This window comes from Coregonus lavaretus (genome assembly GCF_964263955.1).
Source record: "Coregonus lavaretus genome assembly, chromosome: 21".
In the NCBI taxonomy this organism is placed as follows: Eukaryota; Metazoa; Chordata; class Actinopteri; order Salmoniformes; family Salmonidae; genus Coregonus; species Coregonus lavaretus.
In genome coordinates this window covers 28,016,390-28,036,181 of record NC_140008.1, presented here as the reverse complement: position 1 = coordinate 28,036,181, position 19,792 = coordinate 28,016,390, and the positions used below count along the sequence as shown (strand labels likewise).

Sequence of the window (19,792 nt, the reverse complement as noted above, 5' to 3'; positions counted from 1 at the left end):
CCCTCCAAAGATTTTCTATGGGGTTGAGATCTGGAGACTGGCTAGGCCACTCCAGGACCTTGAAATGCTTCTTACGAAGCCACTCCTTTGTTGCCCGGGCGGTGTGTTTGGGATCATTGTCATGCTGAAAGACCCAGCCACGTTTCATCTTCAATGCCCTTGCTGATGGAAGGAGGTTTTCACTCAAAATCTCACGATACATGGCCCCACACATTCTTTCCTTTACACGGATCAGTCGTCCTGGTCCCTTTACAGAAAAACAGCCCCAAAGCATGATGTTTCCACCCCCATGCTTCACAGTAGGTATGGTGTTCTTTGGATGCAACTCAGCATTCTTTGTCCTCCAAACATGACGAGTTGAGTTTTTACCAAAAAGTTATATTTAGGTTTCATCTGACCATATGACATTCTCCCAATCCTCTTCTGGATCATCCAAATGCACTCTAGCAAACTTCAGACGGGCCTGGACATGTACTGGCTTAAGCAGGGGGACACGTCTAGCACTGCAGGATTTGAGTCCCTGGCGGCCTAGTGTGTTACTGATGGTAGGCTTTGTTACTTTGGTCCCAGCTCTCTGCAGGTCATTCACTAGGTCCCCCCGTGTGGTTCAGGGATTTTTGCTCACCGTTCTTGTGATCATTTTGACCCCACGGGGTGAGATCTTGCGTGGAGCCCCAGATCGAGGGAGATTATCAGTGGTCTTGTATGTCTTCCATTTCCTAATAATTGCTCCCACAGTTGATTTCTTCAAACCAAGCTGTTTACCTATTGCAGATTCAGTCTTCCCAGCCTGGTGCAGGTCTACAATTTTGTTTCTGGTGTCCTTTGACAGCTCTTTGGTCTTGGCCATAGTGGAGTTTGGAGTGTGACTGTTTGAGGTTGTGGACAGGTGTCTTTTATACTGATAACAAGTTCAAACAGGTGCCATTAATACAGGTAACGAGTGGAGGACAGAGGAGCCTCTTAAAGAAGAAGTTACAGGTCTGTGAGAGCCAGAAATCGTGCTTGTTTGTAGGTGACCAAATACTTATTTTCCACCATAATTTGCAAATAAATTCATTAAAAATCCTACAATGGGATTTTCTGGATTTTCTTTTCTCAATTTGTCTGTCATAGTTGACGTGTACCTATGATGAAAATTACAGGCCTCTCTCATCTTTTTAAGTCGGAGAACTTGCACAATTGGTGGCTGACTAAATACTTTTTTCCCCCACTGTATATATATGCCATTTAGCAGACGCTTTTATCCAAAGCGACTTACAGTCATGCGTGCATACATTTTTGTGTATGGGTGGTCCAGGGGATCGAACCCACTATCTTGGCGTTACAAGTGCCGTGCTCTACCAGCTGAGCTACAGAGGACCACAGAGGACCACAAAGTAGTCCTTCTGCATAGAGTTGTTTGGTTTGTTAAACTTTTAAATGTGCTAAATGGTTTTTGTTTGGCATACATTTTTAAGTAAAACATCGGAGTCAAAGTGTAATTCTGTCTGGTGGGCGGTGTATGTTTGTTTTTTAACATAGTAATGATCGTGGAGCTTTGATCTGTGAGTTATGTATATATGCAGCTGAATGAAGGGTGGAGACATCCATGCCACTACAGGTATGGTAGAATGACTAGACTTGTGCGCCAAAGACCAAGCTTTGATCCTTGGCCAGGGTTAGCATGACTTGCCTGCCCCTCAAATTCACTATGCTGGTGTCGGAAGTTACCTAGGCCAGTGTGAGGCATGGCAGACTGCTCTGGTGCAAGGGCCAGTTTAACAATCATAGGACTGCTAGTTGAGCACAAATGCAGCAGATATAAACTATAATATATTGTCAGAGAAACAATTGCTATGGGGTGTATTATGTTAGATGTATAATTACAAAATATACATGCCAGTGTGTGAGCATGTACAGTAGGGATTAATATTTTCCCGAAAATCTACAAAATGTCAATACCGGGAATGATTTAATTTATATTTATCCCGAGAGTCCCGGGATATACCGCAAAAATCGGATGTGCCCATTTAAAGCATTTAATATCAAGATATGGTCACTATGCCAGGGTTCTCCCAAAATAAGATTGTCCCTGCGTCACATTACCGGCTTGGCTGCTCCACTTTGTAAAGATTTCACAGCAAGTGAAACTTCTATTTAGTAATGATAGAGTAACTTTGATCGCCAATGACATTGTTGTGAATTGCGAAACAGGCCTTTCATAAATTCCGAGCTTTATCATGTTCCTCAATAATTTCAGGGCATTTCAGCAGTAGGCCCTATAGACAGAGCGTGCTCAGGACTCAGAGAGCGCACCCCGAGGTTGTCGAATCATACAAACTTTCTAATGGCAGTCAAACAAAATTAATTGACTAAACTTGCTAAACTTGCTACATAACCTCCAACGAATAACAGAATGTCTTCTATTTGGCAAAATCGAGTTGATGATTATTCAGATAGCAGATCAGCTCATGAATAACGGGGAGATGAATAGAGGAAATTGTTTAATATCAAGGTATCTTAACGGGACCAACTCTTTAAAAAAAAGTCCATATCTACCTACTCTCGTAAGGTTTGTTGATTACACATTCTCTACCGAAACTCTCATATGGGCAGCAATACGAGACAGCGCAGTGAAGCGGGGGAAATGTTATAGCGGTATTTTGACATGCATAGGCAAGACGTGCTTTGATAATGCAACCTATGGATTACAGAATAAAGTTAGGAATTTTCATGCGAGACATGAGTCAGGATTTGGGGTTTCAGTGGGATTGGAAAGATAGGTAAATAGCATAGGCTCTATATAAGGCTACTACGTGAGTCAATACATAAATAATACACTTGATTTAGGCTACATTATTTCATGCTTAATGTTTCTGATCAGTGATAGATGAGCAAACGAATAAATGAGCTACCACTTCCACTTGTCCAGCCAGAGATCAATTAACCAAATATACAGCCAGAGATTCCGTTAAACAAAATCACATTGATTGATAATCCGACAAGTCACAGGCTTTTGGTCGGGAGTAGAAGAGCAAAATCCACTTGCATAACATGCTAGCAAAATGTTCTGATCAGCTAATATATGAGCAAACTAGAATAAAGATAATTATTAGCACTCACCTCAATGTAGCTAACATTTCCCCAGGCTAATTGTTACCAAATATCCAAACGGAGATTCAGTGAAAATAAATATCTGATATTGATTGACTTATCTGATTTATCTAGAGTCCCCCCATGTTTGTATCAAAGCAGCGCGATGGCGCTGTCCCAATCCAAATGGTACTGAAATAATCTAGGTAACCACACACGACTATTGCTTTAAATTAGTAGAACGGTTGGATACGACTTTGGGAGTTTCAGTATAAGTCAGAATTTGATACATGCCTTCAATTGTATTAGCCTACTTTATTCCAGTATTTTCATTCAGTTGATCATAACTAAGGTGTTTTCCTCTCTGCGCTTTTTCTAGGCCCAATGGCTGTTTCCTCATTTCCTCACTCCGCTGCCGCCCACCTCAGGCGCGTTGTTCTCAACACCAGTTTAATCAATATAGCCTACTGTTTTCTAGAAATCTGGCTTATTTTCGGGATCGAATTTTCAGTTCTGCATGGTGAGAACTCTTAACTGCATTCGGGTCTCGTGTGCAGACCTGTTTGGAAAATGTGCTATTTTCTTGTTTGCTAATCTACTGCTGGCATGTTGTGTATTTTGTGGAATTGCATTAATTCGACATCGGGCGGAACATTTCTGTAATTTCGCGGGTCTTGTCATTTAATTTTTTCGGGAAATGTGAAGATTTGACACTCCCAGGATCCCGGTTACCGGTCTTAATCCCTAATGTACAATTTTGGCGAGTTTGTGAAGGAGAAACAGCCACTAGAGTGGCAGGTAAGCATACAGACCCACAGAGACAGACAGCTATGCACCTCACACACACACATACATACACTAACACACAGCCTCTGTTTATGACACTTTCATGTGATTTTAAACTAAAGAAGAACATGGAGTGCTTCTCAGAGATGATTATCCCTTTGGCAGAGAAAGCAGTGAAACTGTAGACTCTCTCATGACTATTATACGTTTTGTAGAGCAGAATGAGGCCAAGGTACCTAGGCTACTATGGGAAAATAAGATGTGGACTGAGGACGGGTTTAGTCAGACATTTCAGCTCCACACTGGGGCCAATTTCATATTTTTCTAGAAACTCAACACCATAACAAGGGCATTGCAATGCTCCAAGTTAGTGTAATACAAATCATATACACATACACATACGCACACACGAACACACACACACACACACACACGCACAAACGCATACTGAGCCCTGGCAGGACAATACAGAGGGGTAGACTATGATGAACATGATTCTACTTTTGCGGCTCAGGGTATAGATCATTGCTGAGGTTCTGCTCCAAGCCAGCAGAAGGTCAGGCAGGCGGACGTCTGGGGCTGATGCCCAGAGCCATCCCCAGCACTCATTGTCCTGTCCCAGGGCAGGGAGAGACCTGTGACCCCTAGACTTCAAACGACCTCTTTCTGCAAACCCCAGCTGAAGGACTCAACCAATGTATGGCTGCTGTGATAATACACTAACACTGAATTCACTGTTTAACTGCTAGTAATTTACCATCTAGGAGTGTGTGTGTGGTTTAGTGTGTCTATATATGTTGGTTTTGTGTATACAATTTTTACGTGTGTTGTATGAGTGTGTGTGTGTGTGTGTGTGTGCGTGTGCGCGTGCGCGTGCGCTCGCGAGTGTAATACAAGAACATGAAAGGAAATATGTGTTTGTGTACACTTATACAGTATGAATGCCTAGTAGGACCCTCGTAGGGGTGGTCCCTTGGTTCTCTGCTCACTCCTAAGTGCCTGTAATTTCTCACCCTTCATCAGTACTGTAATCTCTGTAGACGCCCTCTGAAGAACCTCCTCTAACAGGGTCCGTCGGGGACCAGGGGTTGACAAACGAAAACATAATTTATCCAGTGACCTCGGAGCTGCAGGAAATGGTTTGCTGGCTGTTTGACAATAGCCTTGCAATAGGGGGTTGGGGTGGTGGGGGACTGAGGGGTTTTGTGAAACATGAAAAGGTGGTCTGGCCTCTAAACCTACAGTATCAGGTTTGGGTATTTCAACAAAAATGCACACATACATTCGGAAAATCCTGTATGGAACTATGTGTGTGTTTGCCAAACTGAGGTTTCCCTGGAGTGAAAATATTTACTTAGAAAAAAAGAAACTGAAAGTATTTATTTCAGTGCAATCTTCTGCCATGTCCTAAATGTGATTTCTGTGCTTTTTGGCCCTCTGAGTCATCATTGGCAGTACAGAGAGAGGATAGCTGGATCCAAGGTTCCATGGCTCAATACTCTTTGGGTTCTAAGTCCTGGTCCTGTTGTGCTAGTGATCTTCTGGCCTTTTTATGATTCGGTATAATGGTCTGATAGATGTTCTGATAGGACCCTGTTGCCGATCTAACCTGAATTTAGCAGTCCCGGTAAATCCAACTTTGTTGCCACCTAGTGAATAAGGCACATTAACAGAAGACCTGATGAAAAGCCCAGGGAAACCTGTGGCCATATTATGATAGTGTGTCTGTCTGACTGTGTGTCTGACTGTGTGTCTGACTGTGTGTGTGTGTGTGTGTGTGTGTGTGTGTGTGTGTGTGTGTGTGTGTGTGTGTGTGTGTGTGTGTGTGTGTGTGTGTGTGTGTGTATGGTTACTGGTCAACAGTAGAAGACCAGGGTTGGTCTGGATCACCTAGGGGTAGTCATGAAAGCTGAGTGAAAGTTTATGGGTAGAGAGTCTACAGGGGTCTGTAGAGGGCATGGGGGAGAAAGGGGTCATGGCCTTTAATCATCTTGGTCCTGACCCCCCAGACCATGGCACTGACAGGGAGGTCAGAAGGGGACGGGGGACGGGGGACGGGGGACGGGGGACGGGGGACGGGGGACGGGGGACGGGGGACGGGGGACGGGGGGGCACTCAAAGACCCTCTCAGTCTACTGGTCACTCCTGTCATCCAATAGGTCCACCTAGACTTTCCCCTGGCACTTTCCATAGGCCTACTGCTCTTCTATAATGTCAATGGGGTCTTAGAGCACAACTGGAACATGACACAAGGCTACTGGTTAGACAACCTCAAATACAAAGGTGAACTGAGACACAAATACACAAACAGACGAGGAGAAACAGAAGAATTTGAAAGAATATTAAGATTAGTTCCTTCAGGTCTCATGTGATACAAAAGTAAGGGACAAGTTGGAGCCAATTTTGTTACCGTATCAACTGCATTTCAAGGTGGCATGTACAGTTTCAGCATAAACAATGCGTGCGCTTTGAATTTATGGCGACTTTGTGTAAATAAATATGGTAGGCTACAACACACACACACACACGCAGAGCATTGATTATTGATCATGCAGACAGCAGAGCAGAGAAGGCTGTATGAAGACAGATTTAGACATTGCATATAATTTAACAGCTCCATTTCACATCACATTGTTCATAGAAATAATGTATTAGCCTATAATTGACCGGTTTCTCACAATTATTCATTTCGGGAAAGGGAAGTGGGTTTGGGCGGGAAATCCCTCGGTAACCCGGTTTCTGATATACGCGGCACGTATATAACTACATCCAATTAGAACGTTGGAAATGTCAGAGTTCCAACTAGCACATGAACGCGGCATTAAACCCTAATGAACACCAACATGTTAAGTTAATAGGATCACATCAAATTTGATTTCAAATGAAAGCTAGGAGTCTATATTTTTTTTCAAATTAAGGCATATATTTTTTGAAAGTAGTTATTCTGCATAGAATTGTATGGTTTGTTTAACTTTGCAATCAATGGTTTTGTTTGGGATACATTTAAAAGTGAAAACAATTGGCACCTCAGCGTCATTCTGTTACCAATTATTTCTCACATATACTATGTGAGAAAAAACAGTTTTGTAGTAAAAAGTTTTCTTTGCTGTTTTTGTCTCTTTGAAAGAAGAAATATACATAAAAAAAGATAGTTAAAATTTGACACTGAAACGGAAACAAACCATCCCCAGCTTTACTAGGATTTGGACCATAGAGTCCAGAGTGCTGAGTCTTAAACAACTGTTCCTACCCATGGAAACTCATCCTCATTCAAAGAAACAGAGCATAGATTTATGCCAGTTCATTGACTCTCCAGTAAACAAGAACATCATGACCGAAAGGCTCTGTGGTAACCTAGTCAACTCACACTGATCATGTGAATCAATCATGGCAGAGTGGAACATGGAGCCATAATGCCACAGGAAGTCATTAAGATAAACAAGAGCTACAAACACTGTAAACAACACTATCACAATGCTGACACAACACTGATTAGAGAGAAAGGAGATTTGTTGAAGATGTGCATCCAACAACATATACGGTCCTTCAGACAGACAAACACACTAACAGAACCAGCGTATCTGTATACTTGATTACACTAATCTCTGTCCTGCGGGGTGAAAGTCAACAAATCGAGGTGGGTGATGTATTTCTCCCTCACTAATTGTCTGAGATTGAGTTTGAACTGAGACCTAATGTATTTGTGTATACTCTCCCATCCACCTTTCACATGTGAAGTCACTTAGACAGGGTGATGTCCGCCTGCACAGATGGTTTCTAAATACAGAAAGGTATACTTTCTAGTTAATTGGCCGTAGTATCATACTCTGACCTAGATAGGCAGAGAAGGAGGTACATGAGATCTTCAACAGAAAAAGTGCAAGAGGTTTAGCTAAGGATAGCAAAGCCACCATATTAACATGCACGAACGAACGCACGCACGCGCACACACACCACAACACAACACAACATACACACACACACCAGAAGCCATAAAGAGAATATACAGACAATATGGGGACAGCAATTGGATCAGAGTACCATAGTTCTTTGAAAATGTTATTTTAAAGCAGTGGAAACAAAATGCTGATTTTGGCTCAGTGTTGGCCCTAGAACAGTAACTGATATTATACTGTACACCCACCATGAGTGGGTTCCTACTGTTAGGCCAACACTTTTACCTTCTATCATAAGGGGTTCATAAAACTGTCATTATAACTGTCACAGAGGCATAACACAAACCATATCCAGGTAAGCTAGTTTGGTAGAGGTAGGCCAAGCCAATTAGCATGAAACAACATTTTGACCAAAACAATAGTTTGTGTCTGTTGTTAGCTGCCATGACTGTGTATGCCATTATGTTACAATTATCTGTATTAATCATAGATAAAAGCAATGTCACGGTGGAAATGCAATTATTGTCATCAAGCTTTCAATGAGTCCGGTTTAATAGGCCTACACTGTTTATATAAGGCATATTGTAGATATATAAAAACAAACATAAGGGTAACAATGATGACCTGCTCAACTTGTTTACCGTTTGTCATCTAAAGTTAGGGGACAGAGGGACTTCAAAGTGCACGAGCATCCTTCACTAAATATGTAGCTCCTGGTAACACACTTTCCACCAATCAGGACGCTCCGCTACAGTCTTGCAGGAAGAGTGGAAGTTTAACCTGGACAGAATTACGGAAAAACAACCCGCTGCAAACTCTCTGCGAAAACAGACAATATTCATTACTTTTTATGGCGACATTGTTTCGAATCACTTTAGGGATTCGTTCACAGTAATGACAATGTTGGGTATGTATGTGCCAGATAGATTTTCTTTGAAATCATCTAAGGTCCAGGATGGAATCGGGCTTTACACGGCGAGACGAGTGAAAAAGGTTTGTTCTTTTGGACAACTTTGTATGTTTTGGGTATGAATACATTTACCAACGTGCAAAACTAATTCGATGATTTAGAGAAATAGGAAGTTTTCTGTTCGCATTTTGTGTTCTTTTGCGTGTCGCTCCCAAAACCTAAAGCCGTAGCCTACCCAAAAGCTGCTCTGACGTAAAGTGCCACGTAGCTAGATACTGTAACTGAGATTTCAGCACTAGCTCACTCCACAATGCTCAATCAGGACACTCGTGTGTTACACTTTAACACATATGTTGATACATTGTAACATTGTTTCATTGCATAATGCTGTCATTTAACTTCCATACTCAAAATTAATCGGGTTTTATAGGCTATTCCACAATACTGTAACAAAGTTGACAATGGTGCAAACCATATTTTTTACTTAAAGTTAATGGCCAGGCAACCTATTCATTATGTAATCTCACATTGTTCAAAACTTTTAACATGAAAGCTTCATTCATTATGAACACATCGACCACACCCCCTCGTATAGCGTGTTTTAACTAGTCTCCTACTACTAGTGGGTCCAAAGTGAAATGCATAGGATGGATTCATGGACAATACTATTTATTATAATTTACATTTACGTCATTTAGCTGACGCTCTTATCCAGAGCGACTTACAGTTAGTGCATACATTATTATTTTTCATACTGGCCCCCCGTGGGAAACGAACCCACAACCCTGGCGTTGCAAACGCCATGCTCTATCAACTGAGCTACCTCCCTGCCTGCCATTCCCTCCCCTACCCTGGACGACGCTGGGCCAATTGTGCGCCGCCCCATTGGTCTCCCGGTTGCGGCCGGCTACAGCAGAGCCTGGATTCGAACCAGGATCTCTAGTGGCACAGCTAGCACTGCGATGCAGTGCCTTAGACCACTGCGCCACTCGGGAGTTACTATATAGTCCTATATTGTTATAAATGCACTTTTCCCCCCCGGCATCCATCCATCTATTACATCGCACAATTTATATCTGGTTACATTCACATAGCCCCTGACAGTTCTGGAAAAGACCTCTAGTTAAAAAGAAAGACAAGAACATGAATATCCTGTATCCTCATTCTGACAATGTGTGTTTTCTCCAAGGGGGAAAAGTTTGGCCCTTTCGCTGGAGAAAAGAAACTGCAGAGTGAGCTGGATGAGAGCACAGACACCAGACTGATGTGGGAGGTGATAACACTGCAGTCACAGCACATCATATTTCTCTTCATAAGCACAATAGATAGATGATAAATATACTACAGTGGGGAAAAAAAGTATTTAGTCAGCCACCAATTGTGCAAGTTCTACCACTTAAAAAGATGAGAGACGCCTGTAATTTTCATCATAGGTACACGTCAACTATGACAGACAAAATGAGAAAAAAATTCCAGAAAATCACATTGTAGGATTTTTAATGAATTTATTTGCAAATTATGGTGGAAAATAAGTATTTGGTCAATAACAAAAGTTTCTCAATACTTTGTTATATACCATTTGTTGGCAATGACACAGGTCAAACGTTTTCTGTAAGTCTTCACAAGGTTTTCACACACTGTTGCTGGTATTTTCGCCCATTCCTCCATGCAGATCTCCTCTAGAGGAGTGATGTTTTGGGGCTGTCGCTGGGCAACACGGACTTTCAACTCCCTCAAAAGATTTTCTATGGGGTTGAGATCTGGAGACTGGCTAGGCCACTCCAGGACCTTGAAATGCTTCTTACGAAGCCACTCCTTCGTTGCCCGGGCGGTGTGTTTGGGATCATTGTCATGCTGAAAGACCCAGCCACGTTTCATCTTCAATGCCCTTGCTGATGGAAGGAGGTTTTCACTCAAAATCTCACGATACATGGCCCCATTCATTCTTTCCTTTACACGGATCAGTCGTCCTGGTCCCTTTGCAGAAAAACAGCCCCAAAGCATAATGTTTCCACTCCCATGCTTCACAGTAGGTATGGTGTTCTTTGGATGCAACTCAGCATTCTTTGTCCTCCAAACACGACGAGTTGAGTTTTTACCAAAAAGTTCTATTGTGGTTTCATCTGACCATATGACATTCTCCCAATCCTCTTCTGGATCATCCAAATGCACTCTAGCAAACTTCAGACGAGCCTGGACATGTACTGGCTTAAGCAGGGGGACACGTCTGGCACTGCAGGATTTGAGTCCCTGGCGGCGTAGTGTGTTACTGATGGTAGGCTTTGTTACTTTGGTCCCAGCTCTCTGCAGGTCATTCACTAGGTCCCCCCGTGTGGTTCTGGGATTTTTGCTCACCGTTCTTGTGATCATTTTGACCCCACGGGGTGAGATCTTGCATGGAGCCCCAGATCGAGGGAGATTATCAGTGGTCTTGTATGTCTTCCATTTCCTAATAATTGCTCCCACAGTTGATTTCTTCAAACCAAACTGCTTACCTATTGCAGATTCAGTCTTCCCAGCCTGGTGCAGGTCTACAATTTTGTTTCTGGTGTCCTTTGACAGCTCTTTGGTCTTGGCCATAGTGGAGTTTGGAGTGTGACTGTTTGAGGTTGTGGACAGGTGTCTTTTATACTGATAACAAGTTAAAACAGGTGCCATTAATACAGGTAACGAGTGGAGGACAGAGGAGCCTCTTAAAGAAGAAGTTACAGGTCTGTGAGAGCCAGAAATCTTGCTTGTTTGTAGGTGACCAAATACTTATTTTCCACCATAATTTGCAAATAAATTCATTAAAAATCCTACAATGTGATTTTCTGGATTTTCTTTTCTCAATTTGTCTGTCATAGTTGACGTGTACCTATGATGGAAATTACAGGCCTCTCTCATCTTTTTAAGTGGGAGAACTTGCACAATTGGTGGCTGACTAAATACTTTTTCCCCCCACTGTATGTACTGAGTGTACAAAACATTAGGAACTCCTGCTCTTTCCATGACATAGACTGATCAGGTGAAAGCTACTGTATGATCCGTTATTGCTGTCACCTGTTAAATCCACTTCAATCAGTGTAGATGAAGGGGAGGAGACAGGTTAAAGAAGGATTTTTAAGCGTTCAGGTGGGCCTTTGCGCTTCAGCAAACAAAGGAAAGGAGGGGTGTTCAACAACAATGACAGAAATCATGAAAAGAGCTTCCAAACAAAAACTTCCAAAAGGATTAATTTGAGGTAAAAAGGAGTTGGGGAACTCAACCAAAAAAAGTCAGAGATTGATTTATTTTTGCTCACTTTAATCCATTGTACAGGATGCGAACAGGTGACTGACATTTCGACGTCAAGCTGACATCTTCCTCAGTGACCTGACCATTGCACTTAGCACCTATTTATAGCCTAGTGACCCATTGAGACACAACAATGTAAAAAAATAATAATGATAATATGTTTCAAGGTAAACAGCAAATTATAGCACAAAATAATAAGAGAAATGGTGTGTCTCGTTAATCAATAGGCCATGTCAAAATATAAATGAGTGTGTCAAGAACTGCAACTCTGCTGGGTTTTTCATGCTCAACAGTTTCCCGTGTATCAAGAATGGTCCACCACCCAAAGGACATCCAGCCAACTTGACACAACTGTGGGAAGCATTGGAGTCAACATGGGCCAGCATCCCTGTGGAACGCTTTCAACACCTTGTAGAGTCCAAGCAGTCTTATGGCTTGGGGGTAGAAGCTGTTAACGAGCCTGTCATGTTATATTGGAGAGAACCACATTGTTTTATATCACAGGTTTTTTCTTAGCAACTATGATTTAGTTTGTAAAACTGCATCTCCAGATGAATAGAAAGCTAGATCAAGATGCTAAGTCTGTTTATGGAAATAAGACATTAATGCCAGCCAACAGTATTTCATGTTCTTGATAGGCATGTTTGTTCTCTGTTGCAGGTCCGAGGTAATAAAGGTGATGTGCTCTATGTTTTGGATGCCAGTAACCCTCGCCATGCCAACTGGCTGCGTTTTGTCCACCAGGCACCATCGCAAGAAGAGAAGAACCTGGCAGCCATCCAGGTACAACCCCACTCTGGAGATAGTAAGACCTTCAGACCTATGTCCACAGGGACAGGCACAGAAAGAGCTCTGTATGAGCACACATCTCAGAGAGAGAAGGGGGGAGAGAGAGAGAGAGACACACAGAGAGAAAAACAGAGAGAGAGAGAGAAGATGGACATCGGAGAGAAAAGGTTGAGAAAGTGTAGAAGAGAAGAGAGGGAAAGTTAGTAAGAGTGAGTTGAGATAGATAGTGGGAGTGAAATGAAGATGAGGAATATGGATTTTCTTGTTTTGTCTGCCTGTGCAGACAGCTTGTAAGATTGCACCATGTGCTGCTGATCAAGCCTGCCATATCAGAAGGAGATGTGAAGGTGGATCTGCTTGATGACTATAAAATGAGGTGTCTTAAACAGCTGTAAGTAACACCCTCTAAGTGTCTGAAATGATTATGAAAATATTTGCTAGTGCCTTGTGCATCCCTTACACTCTAACAGATTAACGTCCGTTCTAAATGTAACAAAACATGTCAGTCTCTGTGATTAAGATCAGATTCATTATATCCATAATCCCACAAACACAGACAACCCATACACAATCAAATCTGTTGGCCAAAGTCATGAACACACACATCATGTGTATAGTGCATTCGGAAAGTATTCAGACCCCTTGACTCTTTCCACATTTTGTTACGTTACAGCCTTATTCAAAAAGTGATTAAATGTTTTTTTCCCCCTCATCAATCTACACACAATACCCCATAATAACAAAGGAAAAACAGGTTTTTAGAAATTTTTGCAAATGTATAAAAAATAAAACACTGAAATATCACATTTACATAAGTATTCAGACCCTTTACTCAGTACTTTGTTGAAGCACCTTTGGCAGCGATTACAGTCTCGAGTCTTCTTGGGTATGACGCTACAAGCTTGGCACACCTGTATTTGGGGAGTTTCTCCCATTCTTCTCTACAGATCCTCTCAAGCTCTGTCAGGTTGGATGGGGAGCGTCGCTGCACAGCTATTTTCAGGTCTCCCCAGAGATGTTCGATCGGGTTCTGGCTGGGCCACTCAAGGACATTCAGAGACTTGTCCCGAAGCCACTCCTGCGTTGTCTTGGCTGTGTGCTTAGGGTTGTTGTCCTGTTGGAAGGTAAACTATCGCCCCAGTCTGAGGTCCTGAGCGCTCTGGAGCAGGTTTTCATCAAGGATCTCTCTATACTTTGCTCTGTTCATCTTTCCCTCGATCCTGACTAGTCTCCCAGTCCCTGCTGCTGAAAAACATCCCCACAGCATGATGCTGCTACCACCATGCTTCACCGTAGGGATGGTGCCAGGTTTCCTCCAGATGTGACGCTTGGCATTCAGGCCAAGGAGTTCAATCTTGGTTTCATCAGACCAGAGAATCTTGTTTCTCATGGTCTGAGAGTCTTTAGGTGCCTTTTGGCAAATTCCAAGCGGGCTGTCATGTGCCTTTTCCTATGGAGTGGCTTCCATCTGGCCACTCTACCATAAAGGCCTGATTGGTGGAGTGCTGCAGAGATGGTTGTCCTTCTGGAAGGTTCTCCCATCTCCACAGAGGAACTCTGGAGCTCTGTCAGAGTGACCATCGGGTTCTAGGTCACCTTCTTGACCAAGGCCCATCTCCCCCTATTGCTCAGTTTGGCCGGGCGGCCAGCTCTAGGATGAGTCTTGGTGGTTCCAAACTTCTTCCATTTAAGAATGATGGAGGCCACTGTGTTCTTGGGGACCTTCAATGCTGCAGAAATGTTTTGGTACCCTTCCCCTGATTTGTGCCTCAACACAATCCTGTCTCAGAGCTCTACGGACAATTCCTTCGACCTCATAGCTTGGTTTTTGCTCTGACATGTACTGTCAACTATGGGACCAATAGACGGGTGTGTGCCTTTCCAAATCATGTCCAATCAATTGAATTTACCATAGGTGGACTCCAATCAAGTTGTAGAAACATCTCAAGTATGATCAATGGAAACAGGATGCACCTGAGCTCAATTTCGAGTATTGTAGCAAAGGGTCTGAATACTTATGTAAATAAGGTATTTTTGTTTTTTATTGTTAAAACATTTGGAAACATTTCAAAAAACCTGAAAAGCTTTGTTATTATGGGGTATTGTGTGTAGATTGATGAGGCCATTTTTTTATTTAATCGATTTTAGAATAAGGCTGTAACGTAACAAAATGTGGAAAAAGTCAAGGGGTCTGAATACTTTCCGAATGCACTGTACATTAGCTTATGCACTTAAACACACACACATGTTTCTTTTACTGTCCTTGTGGAGACCAAACAATTGATTCCCATTCAAAATCCTATTTCCCCTAACCCTAACCTAAACCCCTAACCCTAACTCCTAACCCTGACCCTAATTGTAACCCTAAACCTAACCCCTAAGTGTAAAATATTATTTTTCCTTGTGGGGACCAGCGAAATGTCCCCACTTGTTGAATTTTCCTTGTTTTACTATCCTTGTGAGAACTTCAAGGATAGTAAAACCAAACACACACACACACAGTCACGGTTTGGCCTGGGAAATCTCAGCTCTCTAAGAACGTAATTGTTCTCTAGAGGAAGAGGGGAAAACAACTGTAGAAGGAAGGGAAGAAGAACAGGACTTGTGGTCGTCTGGCTGAGCTTCTGTCATTAATGCCAGAGTGCTAAAAGTGATTGCATGTTCAAAGGTCACTCGTGTGTTAGAGCTCTGTGTTACATCAAAAGTGACATTTATTGTGTTTTTCCCTGTTTAATTAATATATATGTGTATTTATAAATCCCTTAGCCAAAGAGCCAAAGGAAAATTACGATTTGATTTCATTAGAGCGTGACCTTTAGGTATATGGAAGTTAATGACGACATGTTTAGGGGTTTGAGTGCTTGACCTCTGACCTTAATCAAGCCTTAGCTGACGAGTGTCTAGGTTCAATGAGTTCAACCTTCAGCTACCCCCTTTCTTCCTCTGTCTGTGTGTGTGTGTGTGTGTTCTGATCTCTCAGGATGGAGAGAATATCTTCTACCTGGCAGTGGACGACATTGAGACAGACACAGAAATGCTGATAGGCTACCTGGACAGTGATATGGAGGAAGAGGAAGAGGAAGAGGAAATCATCAAAGATGAAGATGAAAACAGCAAAGAGGCCAAACATCTTATTGAAATGGGTACATGCCTATCAGTTTTATACCAACCATGTTTATAAACCCTGTTTTGTCGGTCCAATAGTTTGCTTGAAATGTGTAATGTGCGTGCACGTTCGTGTGTGTGTAATGTGTGTGTGTGTATAGAACTGGTGATCAAGAAGGAGGACCACCCGTGCCTGCTGTGTGAGAGCAGCTTCCCTAGTGAGGAGATCCTAGCAGCCCACCTCCAGAGCCTGCACCAGAGACCAATCACAGAGGAGAAAGAGTACAAGTGCAGGAACTGTGGCAAGAAGTTCCCCATCAAACAAGCCCTGCAGCGCCAGTGTGTAGCCTACGTCATCTCTCTACTCTACTTACCTGACACTCTATTGAGTTACACAGAAGTATGCTACCAAATGGATCATATAGTGGAACTGACAGATTTGCACACACTCCAGTAAAACATGTTTTACACCTGAATCAGCCTCTCTATTAGTTTCCTGATGTAGGCTACTTGGATTTAAAAAAAATAGTATTTCCTTATATAGAATTTCTGTTAATATCTTTATACTCCTGTCTGACTCTGTACACCTCCTTTATTTTCCCTCAGTGTTCTGCACTGTGCTGAGACCCTGGGTCCTTCAGTGGACTCCTCCAGAGCCCACCACCAGTGTTCCCCCTGCCACATCACCTTCAGCTCAGAGTCCAGGTAGGCCTACATAACTAGAAACATACATAGTAGAGTAACATGCATACAGGGGCTGCTACAGTGCCTTGCAAAAGTATTCATCCCCCTTGGCGTTTTTCCTATTTTGTTGCATTACAACCTGTAATTTAAATTGATTTTTATTTGGATTTCATGTAATGGACATACACAAAAAAGTGAAATGAAAAAAATAACTTGTTTCGAAAAATTCAAATAAATAAATAACGGAAAAGTTGTGCGTTTTATATGTATTCACCCCCTTTGCTATGAAGCCCCTAAATAAGATATGGTGCAACCAATTACCTTCAGAAGTCACATAATTAGTTAAATAAAGTCCACCTGTGTGTAATCTAAGTGTCACATGATCTGTCACATGATCTCAGTATATATACACCTGTTCTGAAAGGCCCCAGAGTCTGCAACACCACTAAGCAAGGGGCACCACCAAGCAAGCGGCACCATGAAGACTAAGGAGCTCTCCAAACAGGTCAGGGACTAAGTTGTGGAGAAGTACAGATCAGGGTTGGGTTTAAAAAAAAATATATTTGAACATCCCACGGAGCACCATTAAATCCATTATAAAAAAATTGAAAGAATATGGCACCACAACAAACCTGCCAAGAGATGGCCGCTCACCAAAACTCACGGACCAGGCAAGGAGGGCATTAATCAGAGAGGCAACAAAGAGACCAAAGATAACCCTGAAGGAGCTGCAAAGCTCCACATTGGAGATTGGAGTATCTGTCCATAGGACCACATTAAGCCGTACACTCCACAGAGCTGGGCTTTACGGAAGAGTGGCCAGAAAAAAGCCATTCCTTAAAGAAAAATATAAGCAAACACGTTTGGTGTTTGCCAAAAGGCATGTGGGAGACTCCCCAAACATATGGAAGAAGGTACTCTGGTCAGATGACACTAAAATTGAGCTTCTTGGCCATCAAGGAAAACTCTATGTCTGGCGCAAACCCAACACCTCTCATCACCCTGAGAACACCATCCCCACAGTGAAGCATGGTGGTGGCAGCATCTTGCTGTGGGGATGTTTTTAATCGGCAGGGACTGGGAAACTGGTCAGAATTGAAGGAATGATGAATGGCGCTAAATACAGGGATATTCTTGAGGGAAACCTGTTTGTCTTCCAGAGATTTGAGACTGGGACGGAGGTTCACCTTCAAGCAGGACAATGACCCTAAGCATACTGCTAAAGCAACACTCGAGTGGTTTAAGGGGAAACATTTAAATGTCTTGGAATGGCCTAGTCAAAGCCCAGACCTCAATCCAATTGAGAATATGTGGTATGACTTAAAGATTGCTGTACACCAGCGGAACCCATCCAACTTGAAGGAGCTGGAGCAGTTTTGCCTTGAAGAATGGGCAAAAATCCCAGTGGCTAAGCTAGAAGCTTATAGAGACATACCCCAAGAGACTTGCAGCTGTAATTGCTTCAAAAGGTGGCTCTACAAAGTATTGATTTTGGGGGGATGAATAGTTATGCACGCTCAAGTTTTCTGTTTTTTTGTCTTATTTCTTGTTTGTTTCACAAGAAAAAATATTTTGCATCTTCAAAGTGGCATGTTGTGTAAATCAAATGATACAAACCCCCCAAAAATCAATTTTAATTCCAGGTTGTAAGGCAACAAAATAAGAAAAATGCCAAGGGGGGTGAATACTTTCGCAAGCCACTGTATCTGTCGGAGTTGTTGTCTGATTTCCTGTGTGTGTAGTTATGACCAGCACAAGGAGGCGTGTAGAGGAGATGCCAGGTTCATCTGTAAGGCTGAGAGCTGTGGGAAGAGGTTCAAGAGCAAAGACGCTCTGAAGAAACACAAAGGGAACGTCCACACAGGTTGGTCTCCGTCTCACACATACGCAGGTACTCAATGTATACAGACACAGGAAACAATGATGATAAGTAGAAATATGTATCTGCCTTGATCTATTACCAGTCTGGTCAGTATCAGGAGTGTGTAGGCGAGGGGGATGTGGTTTAGGCCCTACAGATGTGGCACACGTGACTCATAAATAAATGACTGGGGGGATTCTCTCTGAGAATGGGGGAGTTCAGGTTTTGTCACTTTAATGAGTTGGTGGCAAACTGATTTTATTAGTGACCCTGTCATGTTTATGCTACGTCTTGGTTGCCCCGACAGTCGGAAGAGAACATACAGTCAGGTCCAAAATTATTGGCACCGTTGATAAAGATGATATAAAATAAATAATACAAATACTGATCTATATTGTATGGTGAAAAAAAAAGCACAATGATATTCTTTTATACTAATACAATTGCTCAGAGAAACAGATTTTGTTCAACAAGTAATAAAACAAAATATAAGATAGTGGCACCCCTGTTTTCAATAATACTCCAGCACCCTCCCATTGCGAGGATAAGTACACTGAGGCTTTTTCAAAAATGTTTTATGAGATTGGAGAACACATTGGGAGGGACCTTAGACCATTCCTCCATACAGAATCTTTCCAGATCCTTGATATCCTTCGTCTGCACTTATGGACTGCCCTCTTCAATTCAGACTACATGTTTTCAATGGGGTTCAAGTCCGGAGACTGAGATGGCCATTGCAAAATGTTGATTTTGGGGTCAATTAACAATGTCCGGTGATCCTGGGGCCCTTGTTAAGCACCCATCAAAATCCGCAAATAAACTGTTAATTGATCACACTACCTGTGGTCTGAATTGAAGAGGGCAGTCCATAAGAGCAGACGGAAGGATATCAAGGATCTGGAAAGATTCTGTATGGAGGAATGGTTTAAGATCCCTCCCAATGTTTCTCATAAAACATTTTAGAAAAGGCTGTGTTGTTATCCTCCGAAGAGGTGGGTGCTGGGGTACTGAAAACAGGGGTGGCAATAATTCTGATTGTTAAAACCTCTTTCTATGAGCAATTGTATTAGTATAAAATAATATAATTTTCAGATTTTTTTGAACATACAATATAGCTTAGTGTTTGTATTATTTATTTTATACAGTCTTTTTTGCTAATCTTTATCAAGGGATCCAATAATGTTGGACCTGACCGTACATTTGGTAGTTAAACTTAGACCTCAAGTGATTATCTGATTTTATGTGTGTATTTGTCTGGTTGTGCTTCAGATTAAATTGGCTTTGCCATGAGGTGAGTGATGATGCTGTTCACTAACATGTGGAATGCCCTGACCATTGTTGTCATTGCTAGCCACCACATTATCACACTGTAGATTGAGACATGTAGAGCAGGATTGGTCACTCGGCTTG

The 19,792-nt window shown here is 42.3% G+C and overlaps 1 protein-coding gene across 1 annotated transcript in view; it reads left to right on the top strand.

Moving 5' to 3' along the window:
- Nucleotides 1–8,553: 8,553 nt before the first annotated feature.
- Nucleotides 8,554–19,792, top strand: part of LOC311148636 (PR domain zinc finger protein 5-like) — a 72,827-nt gene continuing 61,588 nt past the window's right edge. The window contains exons 1-7 of the mRNA XM_084185624.1: nucleotides 8,554–8,750; nucleotides 9,857–9,940; nucleotides 12,604–12,726; nucleotides 15,713–15,875; nucleotides 15,999–16,176; nucleotides 16,444–16,542; nucleotides 18,264–18,385. Coding sequence (XP_084041750.1) covers nucleotides 8,652–8,750; nucleotides 9,857–9,940; nucleotides 12,604–12,726; nucleotides 15,713–15,875; nucleotides 15,999–16,176; nucleotides 16,444–16,542; nucleotides 18,264–18,385 — 868 coding nt within the window. The 5' untranslated portion in view covers nucleotides 8,554–8,651. The remainder of the gene's footprint in view (nucleotides 8,751–9,856; nucleotides 9,941–12,603; nucleotides 12,727–15,712; nucleotides 15,876–15,998; nucleotides 16,177–16,443; nucleotides 16,543–18,263; nucleotides 18,386–19,792) is intronic.